An 11,460-nucleotide genomic window follows, 5' to 3' on the forward strand; every position below is an offset into this window, starting at 1 on the left:
AGTTTACTGCAGCTCCTCAGACTGAAGAAGCCTTTTGGCTAAAAGATGAAAAGTTTCAACATAAAGAATCCATCCAGAGGACCTGACGTAAAATTGTTAGATTCATCTACCTGGATTATTGAGCATGCAACAGGACATAACGCAAACTACGTACGACAGTGTAAACGCTGTAAATTATTTTTACTTTCTGTGTACAGTTCCTCATATTTACATCTATTTACATCTAAATAAGTCCACGCTAATTTTCTGAATAATACTAGAGATGGAAGATTTTTATCAAATGTATATAGGAGCAGGTTGTAAACAAAAGTATCTTAAAGTGTTTTGAAACTACAACCTCAGTGGTATTGATGCTTCCAACAGGAAGTGATGGTTGTTTCCTGTTGTTCAGCCTGTACTTTTAAACTTGACCTCTGAGGTAGCATCGCTTCTTAAACAATGGTGGTGTGCTGTAGCTCAGGAGGCGTTTGACTTTCACTGAATCAGTGTCGCTGCTTATGGTGGTAACTCATTGAAGTGCAACTGTTGAGAGAAGTGTTGGTGGAAACAATCTCTGAAAACAGTGCACAAATTGCAGAAAGATTCCAAGAAAATTTGTGACTTTTCAGCAGCAGTCTCACTGAGCGTCAAGGGACTGTGACCAAGTGGCCAACAAGCCATGTGGCTGCGTTATGAGCAGGCGTATTTCAAAATCACAGCTTGTTTTCATATGCACGTCTCTCAAAACTGAATCCTTGGCTACGAACAATATTTTTGTTGCCCACCTCCGCCTACATCAGCAGCTGTCTTCACATTTATGATTTAACTTGCGGGAATAAAATTTTGAAATGAACCGAGACTGTTTTTGACCAGATTTTTTAATTATTATTAGTCAGCATCAGTGTCCTTTTTCAACCTGGACATTTTTTCTGTCCAAGCAAAGCTCCCTTGCAGGTGTGACAATACAATACAGCATAGCCCTCCTCTATCAAATCTCAGATGGGTTTTTAAATGCACATGATTTAAAAGAAAAGTTGCAGCAAGACATGATTTGAGCATGTTCAAAACTTAAACCACTCACCTCTGCAGAGGAAGTTGAGAACCTTGCAAAAGTCGCAAAGCATCAGGCAAAGTTTTCTGTTTGTTTTCTTCTTCCACATATGGAAAGCATGTTGTTTAGTCACTGAAGGTATTATCTCACTGGGCTGCAACTTCTGGTGACTGTTTTGCAACTATTTGCAGGAAAGTCTTTAATATTCCTTGAATCATTCAGGGGGGTCTACATTTCTTTGTGTAAGTCAGAGACTTGCTGCCTGGTTGCTTGAATTTTGAACATGTGCAAAATTGTGTGTGACAAACTTTTACCCAACAGGCATCTCAAACCCAACTCGACTGCATTAACGCTGTATCTTGACTGCTGCATGTGAGCACCCCTCTGACAGAACATATGAGGCTAATGTCCTGATCTAAAAACCACACCTTTGGTAAATATTCACTTTAAAACTGGTCATAATCTTCCTATATTCATTTTAAAAGTGTACTTCAGTGTACACAATCATATATGTCAAGGTGTCATGGTGGGTAAAACCTAACCAAGGCGGGTATGACGTGGGTGGAAGTCGGCAACAAAGTTATGTGCACAAATCATTGGAATCCAGTTCTGCAAGTCATGCACACAATAACGGTACATTATTTACTAAATTTGGCCACTACAAATGCTGCTGCACACGTCAATGGTTGCTTGGTTGGGGGCCGAGATAGAGTAGAGGCAGGGCAACCGACTTGGAACCAGAAAGTTGTGGTTCGACTCCGAGCCATTCCCACATGCCGTGGTGTCTCTGAGCAAGACACCTAATCCCTAATTGCTCCCTGCGTGCATACATAGCTGTCCACTGCTCCACCTGGGTGTATCTCAGGTGTGATGGGTTAAATGCACAGAACTGATTTCATCATTGTATGGGAACATACAGTGATGACAAGCTCAGACTTCCCCCCTCTTGGTTGCAAACAGAATTCAGGGAGACTGCAACAGAAAAATGTTCCTGTTTTCTCACAACTTTGAGTCATTAACTAGTCAAACAGTCGCAGCCCAGTGAGATGCTACCTTCAGAGGCAGAATTTAAAACAACATCTTTATTCCTAAGTTGCTGTTTGAAGGTTGGACATTAGAAGCCTGTAGCTACAAGGCCTCTCTTTTTTTGTACTTCCTTAAGTTTCACATTGAACGGACAAACTGAAAGACTGACTGATCACATCCGCTTGGCATTATTCCTGCTAATAACTTCAAAAACTGTTATAATATCCTTCAACACATTTCAGTGGCCTTAAAGACTTTTTGCTGTTTGATGTTCTCTCCCGTCAGGTACAGGAGCTGGTGGAGGACATAAAGCATTCCTTAGATCTTCGGCTGCAGGAGTTGGACTGGATGGATGAGACCACCAAAGAGGCTGCCAGAGCAAAGGTTGAGAGCCTAAACTGAGCCTTAGGATCACGAACATGACTTCATGCCAGATCCGATTACTATTTGAAAAGGATTTAAATTCTTTGTAATACTTTGGGGGAGATAGCAGTGTGACACGTCAAGGGCTTGACTTTGAAAGATGAAGATTGCCTAATCCGGATTTCTCTGTGGTGCTGATTTAGGATCTGCACTGCAAGATATTTCTAATACTTTTACAATCCAAAATGATAATCCTTTTAGGGCCCATTCAGAATATAAAAAGCTTTGCTGTAATCCTATTACATTGGGTTGGCTTGATTAGCTTATGAATGTGTGAGTGTGGGTCCAAATCCAAGTATGCTTGTGTGGGTTTTTAGTTACTACTAGTAGATGTGAGGTTTTGTTGTGACACCATTTTCTTCTCCTCTTGTTCCAGCTCAAGTACATGATGGTAATGACAGGATACCCAGACTTCTTGCTCAAACCTGAGCTCATTGATCAAGAATATGGGGTGAGTCATGAACCTCTTTATCATCGGAGCCACGCAGTCATTATTACTACACACAAGTACCCACACATCAGTCATTCTTCCAAGAATCCCGAGGACTCGTCATCAGGCTAAAACATGCAGCCTTTGAATCAGACTTAGAAAAAAATCACTGTAATTTACATTTTGATGATGAAATCTTTTATATAAAGAAGTGTACCGTTTTCCCCAAGTTTGTTTATCCATCCTCCAAATGTAAAGAAAATCAGGCTTGTGTCAAGAAATATACGTTCAAGAGTCTCCTAATTCTGTAGATAGCCATGAACATTGTAGGGTTTCTGGGATCTGGTCCTGCATGTTGCGTTTCCCTCAAGTTTACCAGTCACCCCTCAGTGTTTCTCCTCCGTGTTCCAGCGCTGACGCACCTGTGTCCGATTCTAATCACCGCAGGTGTCTGTCATTTCCACTTGTCAGCATCTGTATATATTCAGCCCCTTGGTGTTATGTCTTTGTCTCTGGATTGTCCTGTCTAAGACTTTGTGATCTGTCTCCCCTTCATGTCCTCCTTTAAAGTAAGTTACTGTAGCTGCCCTGGCAGCATTTTGCTTTGTTTATTCAATAATAAACCTTTTACTTATTTTATCGGAGTCTCCACATCTTCCTGCACTTTGGGTTGTAACACGTTTTGGTCAGATCATGATAAACATGAATGGAGATAGACTGTTTGCTCTATATTCAGACTTTAAAAACTCTGAAATTTGGACTCAAATTTAAGATAACAAAGGTGTGCTGAAAAGCTCACTGTTCTAGCTGGAGTTTTAGACCAAGATAATGTTATGATGAGAGAGGACAGAGTTATAGTTCTTTTCTTTATACCTTGTAAGTGACATTATGCACAAACGTGTGCAATATCACAATAGCTTCCAAAATATGTCACACTCAGAGTATGTGCTGAGCATGGCTATCAACTACTACCATGTCAAACTTTAGCTCAATATCTCATTGTCAATATCAATATTTGGTTATCTGTAAAAATGACTAAGCTATAAATATGTTTGTGTTGACTGAGGCTGATTAGGTGTTGCAACCAAATAGGATTGTGTTAAATAATCTTTTGTGGATGTGCATCTAATAGATATTTCTTTGAGTGTTTCCCTAAAATTTGTCCAGTGGTTCATGAAATATTTTGCTAAAGAGAAACAATATTGCACAATGTGTAACAATCAGAATAAGTGCTGGGGATCAGTCTCAACTACTACCCCACTTGATATTAACTCAATATTTGTCATATTGGCTGTTAAGGTGTAGCTATACTTATTACTGCTAACATTGGTTTGCTGTGGCCTGTGGGATCTTCAATGGTGTTGACTCCAAAAGTTTATTTCTTGTAGATGTTCGTTCATTCATCATTTTCTGAGAGTTTCATTAAAATCAGTCCACTGATTCATGCAATACTTTACTAAACCTATCCACCTTATTCCTAGCCCCCATGCTGCCTTGCGTGCATTATGAGTGCGACTTCCAGCACAGACCAGAACTGGTGTTTGTTCATGTGCAGACAGTACGAGCTAATGTAGTTTCTCTGAGCATTGTGGGTTTAATTTAAACATGTGGGAACATCATGGCTTTTACCCATGGAGCTCGGCCGGGCACAGCCCGGAGAGGAGACGTGGGTCCCCCTTCCCATGGGCTCACCACCTGTGGGAGGGGCCAAAGGGGTCGGGTGCAATGTGGGATGGGTGGTGGCCGAGGGCGGTGACCCTGGCAGTCTGATCCTCGGCTACAGAAGCTGGCTATTGGGACATGGAATGTCACCTCACTGGTGGGGAAGGAGCCTGAGCTGGTGTGTGAGGCTGAGAGGTTCCGGCTAGAAATAGTCGGACTCACCTCTACGCATGGCTCGGGCTCTGGAACCAGTTTCCTTGAGAGGGGCTGGACACTCTTCCACTCTGGAGTTGCCCCTGGTGAGAGGCGCCGAGCAGGCGTGAGCGTACTTATTGCCCCCCAACTTGGTGCCTGTGTACTGGGGTTCACCCCGGTGAATGAGAGGGTGGCCTCCCTCCGCCTACGTGTGGGGGGACGGGTTCTGACTGTCGTTTGTGCTTATGCACCAAACAGCAGTTCAGATTATCCACCCTTTCTGGAGTCCTTGGAGGGGGTACTGGAAAGTGCACCTTCTGGGGACTCCCTTGTTCTGCTGGGGGACTTCAATGCTCATGTGGGCAATGACAGTGAGACCTGGAGGGGTGTGGTTGGGAGGAACGGCCCCCCTGATCTGAACCAGAGTGGTGTTCTGTTGTTGGACTTCTGTGCTCGTCATGGATTGTCAATAACGAACACCTTGTTCAAGCATAAGGGTGTCCATATGTGCTCTTGGCACCAGGACACCCTAGGCCGCAGTTCGATGATCGACTTTGTCATCGTCTCATCTGATCTGCGGCCGCATGTCTTGGACACTCGGGTGAAGAAAGGGGCGGAGCTGTCAACTGATCACTACCTGGTGGTGAGTTGGCTCCGATGGTGGGGGAGGATGCCGGTCAGACCTGGCAGACCCAAACGTATTGTGAGGGTTTGCTGGGAACGTCTGGCAGAGTCTTCTGTGAGACAGAGTTTCAACTCCCACCTCCGGGAGAACTTTGAACATGTTCCGAGGGAGGTGGGGGACATTGAGTCTGAGTGGACCAGGTTTCATGCCTCTATTGTTGAGGCGGCTTACCAGAGCTGCGGCCGCAAGGTTGTCGGTGCCTGTCGCGGCGGCAACCCTCGAACCCGATGGTGGACACCGTCGGTGAGGGATGCTGTCAGGCTGAAGAAGGAGTCCTATCGGGCCTTTTTGGCCTGTGGGACCCCGGAAGCAGCTGATGGGTACCGGCAGTCCAAGCGACATGCGGCTCGGGTGGTTGCTGAGGCAAAAACTCGGGCATGGGAGGAGTTCGGAGAGGCCATGGAGAACGACTTCCGCACGGCTTCGAGACGATTCTGGTCCACCATCCGGCGTCTCAGGGGGGGAAAGCGGTACGCCACCAACACTGTTTATAGTGGGAGTGGTGTGCTGCTGTCCTCAACTCGGGATGTTGTGGCTCGGTGGGCGGAATACTTTGAAGACCTCCTCAATCCCACCGGCACGTCTTCTACTGAGGAAGCGGAGCCTGGGGACTCTGGGTCGGGCCCTCCAATCTCTGGTGCTGAGGTCACCGAGGTGCTTAAAAAGCTCCTCGGTGGCAGGGCCCCGGGGTAGATGAGATCCGGCCAAAGTTCCTTAAGGCTCTGGATGTTGTAAGGTTGTGTTGGCTTACGCGACTCTGCAATATTGCGTGGACATCGGGGGAAGTTCCCCTGGATTGGCAGACCGGGGTGGTGGTCCCCCTATTCAAAAAGGGGGACCGTAGAGTGTGTTCCAACTACAGGGGAATCACGCTCTTAAGCCTCCCTGGTAAGGTCTATTTGGGGGTTCTGGAGAGGAGGATCCGTCGGATAGTCGAACCTCGGATTCAGGAGGAACAGTGCGGTTTTCGTCCTGGCCGTGGAACACTGGACCAGCTCTACACTCTCAGCAGGGTCCTGGAGGGTGCGTGGGAGTTTGCCCAACCGGCCTACATGTGCTTTGTGGACTTGGAGAAGGTGTTCGACCGCATCCCTCGGGTAACCCTGTGGGGGGTACTCTGGGAGTATGGGGTACCGGGCCCTTTGATACGGGCTGTTAGGTCCCTGTATGACCGGTGTCAGAGCCTGGTCCGCATTGCCGGCAGTAAGTCGAGCTTGTTCCCGATGAGAGTTGGACTCCGCCAAGGTTGCCCTTTGTCACCGATTCTGTTCATAACTTTTATGGACAGAATTTCTAGGCGCAGCCAAGGTGTTGAGGGGATCCATTTTGGTGGCTTTAGGATTGCGTCTCTGCTTTTTGCAGATGATGTGGTCTTATTGGCTTAATCAGATCGTGATCTATAGCTTTCGCTGGAGCGGTTCGCAGCCGAATGCGATGCGGCCGGGATGAAGATCAGTTCCTCGAAATCCGAGGCCATGGTCTTGAGCCGGAAAAGGGTAGAGTGCCCTCTCCGGGTCAGGGAGGAGGTCCTATCCCAAGTGGAGGAGTTCAAGTATCTTGGGGTCTTGTTCACGAATGAGGGAAAAATGGAGCATGAGATCGATAGGCGGATAGGTGCAGCGTCTGCAGTGAAGCGGGCGCTGTACAGGTCTGTCGTGGTGAAGAGAGAGCTGAGTCAAAAGGCGAAGCTCTCAATTTACCGATCGATCTACGTTCCCACCCTCATCTATGGTCACGAGCTTTGGGTTGTGACCGAAAGAATGAGATCTCGGATACAAGCGGCCGAAATGAGTTTTCTCCGCAGGGTGTCTGGGCTCTCCCTTAGAGACAGGGTGAGAAGCTCGATCCTCCGGGAGGGACTCGGAGTAGAGCTTCTGCTTCTCCATGTCGAGAGGAGCCAGTTGAGGTGGCTTGGGCATCTGTTTAGGATGCCTTCTGGACGCCTCCCTGGTGAGGTGTTCCGGACACGTCCCACCGGAAGGAGGCCCAGAGGAAGACCCAGGACACACTGGAGGGACTATGTTTCTCGGCTGGCCTGGGAACGCCTCGGGATTCCCCCGGAAGAGCTGGCCCAAGTGGCTGGGGAGAGGGAAGTCTGGGCCTCCCTACTTAGGCTGCTACCCCCGCGACCCAACCCCGGATAAGCGGAAGAAAATGGATGGATGGATGGATGGAATATCACCTGTCAGAGCTCAGACAGGACAATATAATCATACGAGGGACGGAGGACGAGCTGAAGAAGTGACTGCAGATTACATCTACTAGCATATTTAGCTGCATCTACTAGCATATTTAGCTACATCTACTAGCATATTTAGCTACATCTCCTAGCATATTTAGCTACATCTACTAGCATATTTAGTTACATCTACTAGCATATTTAGCTACATCTACTAGCATACTTAGCTGCATCTACTATCATGTTTAGCTACATCTACAAGCATATTTAGCTACATCTACTAGCATATTTAGCTACATCTAATAGCATATTTAGCTACATCTACTAGCATATTTAGCTACATCTCCTAGCATATTTAGCTACGTCACAGACTCAGTTCTTCTGACGGTGAAGTGATGAACAACCTGAAAAGCTCTGAGGTGTATCAGTATCTACACAGTAATAAGGTCGGTGTGTTTTGTTAAAAGTGGTGGGACACAATCTTATTGACCTTAAATCAGACACAGAGCAGCCAAAGACTTAAAGTCCTTCATCACTGAGCTTGAGTTAATTACAGAGACAATCATAAAACTGTAAATATGAACAAATACTATAAAGCTGTGACTTCCATACACTTGAAATCCATCCATCATCTTTTACCCACTTCTTTCATTTTGGGTCACGGGGGTCGCCAGTGCCCATGTCCAGCAATCACTGTGTGAGGGGCGGGGGAAACCCTGGACAGGTCTCAAGTCCATCACAGGGACACATAGAGACAAACGAAACAAACAACCATTCACTCTCTCACTCACACCTAGGGACAATTTAGAGTTACCAATCAGCCTAACATGCATGTTTTTGGTCTGTGGGAAGAAACTGGTGTACCTGTAGAAAACCCACGCATGCACGGAGAGAACATGCAAACTCCACCCAGAAAGGCCCCCGGACCGGGAAAAGACGAAATGTTTCTACATTTTTTTTGTTGTTGTTTTGCTTTGTTTTGTTTTTTTGAATGTCCAGAGGACCAGATTTAACTTTTTTAGATTTTTCTACCTGGATTATTGAGCATGCATCAGGATATGGGGAGACTAAAGCTGCAGCCACTTGAGCGGCACCACCGTTTTAGACAAAGAAAGTAACAACATGAGGAAAGAGGAGATCTGAAATGACCTCAGCACAAAAAGCAACAAACAGTAAATAGACATAAGACATATACATTTATGCATAGAGGTCAACAAAGGTGATGAGTAGTCCATAAACACTCCAGAAAGTTCCAAAGTTCTGATAAGATGGTACAGTGTCTATCAGCATCACAATTCTGATAAGGCCACAGATGTCCTCGGGAGGGGGCGGGGCAGGCAGAATCTTATAGGTTACGTATCCTCCAGGAGCAATTTGAGATAAGTTGGCCTGGCCAAGGCCAGCATGGAGGTCAAATTCAGATAAACAACAATTGTTTGGGCCACCAGACTCTGATTTCTGTCTGCCTTCAGTTCTACTGCTATGCTCAATGGCAAATCCAAACAGCCAGATTTGTGGATATTCCATCCGGTCTGTATTCGATTGAATCCTTCATGTCGGCGAGTTCCAGGAGTCGCAATTGGCCTACGATTCTCAGAAATCTCATCCAGTTTGCGGTTGAGCTCGTTAAGCATATGATCTGAGAGCTCGAGGCACAAATTAATCCTTCACATAAGGCTGGCAGCTTTACCATGACCGAAACTGCTGCCAATGTCTTCCTAATTTGTTGATATCCTAGGTATCTGCCAATTCATTAAGCAGAAACCCTGTTATCATAAATCCAATGATGTACACATCTTCTACGTCCTCCACAGACAGCACAGATAAGCACATCGTCTTGCACTGCCCCCAGGAATCAATGACATACCCAGCAGCATGTGTCTGTTCAGGGCATGAGGGCTCTCCAGCACCCTGTCATCTGGTGGAAAAATTTTTATCAATTGCTTTGAGGGACCAGCTGACCAAATCCATAATAATATTCAATTTGGAAGATGTGTAAAAGAGAGGCTCTGAGGTTGACAGGACAAAATGTGAGGGTTATGGGGATGTGATGTAAATTGCATTTTGTCTGACAAAGCCAGAAATGTTATTTTGTTCATCACGTAAAACATTAATTAATTTCAGTATTTTTGTTTCTTTATGTAACACATGAATGTTTAAACTCAGAACTTGCTGGGATCGTGTGCATGGATTGCATGGGACTTGTGTGAGAAAACTTCACGCTAGCCAGCATTTTATCTTATATGACTTCAGGTTGTTAACATGAATAAAATTATACATAATCACATTCACTTTGTTGTTTTCCAGTTTGATGTAAACGAGAAGACCTACTTCAAGAATATCCTCAACAGTATCAAGTTCAACATCAAGCTGTCTGTCAAGAAAATACATGAAGAAGTAGACAAGACAGCGTAAGCATCATATGTCCTTAAATATCCCACAAGCTACACCCGTCTCATCTTACATTACATGCTATACTTACAGTTACAGTTAAACAGGGTTGTTACCAGTGGCAATGTTAGCCTCTTTTTGGAGGTGCTCAAGCACCCCTAAATTTTAACTCAACTCTCCTGAAAAATTAAGAAACCATCAATAGGATTTTGTAAGAAAACTCAGTTCTCGAATCTTAAACTCACCAAAATATTTAAAAATTTTGAAATAAACATGGAGTAAATTATGACAATCCTAAACAGTCCAGTAAAATCTGTGAATTTTTTGCACAATTCAGATCTTCAACACCACCTGTCAATCAATCCAGCAGGCTTGTCAGCAACTGACCAATCAGTGATCTCAATTTCTCCCGAAGTGAAACGCCCCTTACCTGCAGGAGCTCCACCCCCTTTTCCTCCAACAACATTGTCTGGGGTTTGCATTATGAATGCTTTGCTGTCAGAGGGATTTTGTGAAAAATCATCAGAAAAAAATGGTTAAAAGTCGTCAGTGGAGAACATGTAATTCAGACAGTGTTACTCTGAGTTTAGAGGGTGGAATACAGTTTGTTCAATTTACAAAACCTCAACTGAGTCTGGAAAAAATGTAAAAGATGGATAAAGGCCTATGGCCAACCTCATCAGCTGTGGCTGTGTGGTTAGAGAAGTCGTCCTCCAATGCAAGAGTTGGGGGTTCAAATCCACCAGCAGTCACATGCCAAAGTGTCCCTGGGCAAGACACTGAACCCCTCATAGCCTCTGATATGTGTCCCATCAGTGTTTGAATGTGATAAAAACTCTGATTGGTCTCTTTAGAATGATTTGTTCAATTAGCTTTGTGTAGATCTAGTATAGAGCTGTATGAATGGGTCAATGAGGCACAGATTGTTGTAAAGAGCTTTGAGTGTCTTGATAAGATAGAAAGGTGATATATAAGTACAGTCCATTTACCATCAACTGAATACAACAGTGATAAACAGGAAGTAGCACATGTTCAGTTGTAAATCCTCCATTTTCTGTCATAATTACATTGTATGCTTAATGGTTAAATTAAAGGTTAATGCCTAAAGCTAGTTGTGCTTTGTTTTGACTGTTTTAAATGTAGACATATGTTGCAACTTCTGGTTGCATAAGTTTATTATTTGTTTGTTATGATAAGCTAACACTAAAATGATTTTGTACAAAGCGTTTATTAGGTTGTGTAGTGTAAAGAGGAGCGCTACGTCTGTAGCATCTTAGCTAGAGCATCTGTATTGCGTGCCGCTAGCATAGCTACTACTTCTTGTTGTGCCATTAACTCTAAAATAGTTGATGAATCAAGTGTTTACTTATGTAGGTAAAACTAGATGTTAAACAACACATTAAAATACACCAGAATGCAGGAAATGGCATCTACTTTAT

General features: G+C 44.6%; 1 protein-coding gene across 1 annotated transcript in view; it reads left to right on the forward strand.

Annotated features, from left to right (window-relative positions):
* LOC119411492 (endothelin-converting enzyme-like 1) overlaps nucleotides 1–11,460 on the forward strand; it is an 87,537-nt gene that overhangs the window by 54,105 nt on the left and 21,972 nt on the right. The window contains exons 7-9 of the mRNA XM_037678441.1: nucleotides 2,342–2,440; nucleotides 2,856–2,930; nucleotides 9,938–10,041. Coding sequence (XP_037534369.1) covers nucleotides 2,342–2,440; nucleotides 2,856–2,930; nucleotides 9,938–10,041 — 278 coding nt within the window. The remainder of the gene's footprint in view (nucleotides 1–2,341; nucleotides 2,441–2,855; nucleotides 2,931–9,937; nucleotides 10,042–11,460) is intronic.

The sequence above is a fragment of the Nematolebias whitei genome, chromosome 6, assembly GCF_014905685.2.
Source record: "Nematolebias whitei isolate Nwh7 chromosome 6, NemWhi1, whole genome shotgun sequence".
In the NCBI taxonomy this organism is placed as follows: domain Eukaryota; kingdom Metazoa; phylum Chordata; class Actinopteri; order Cyprinodontiformes; family Rivulidae; genus Nematolebias; species Nematolebias whitei.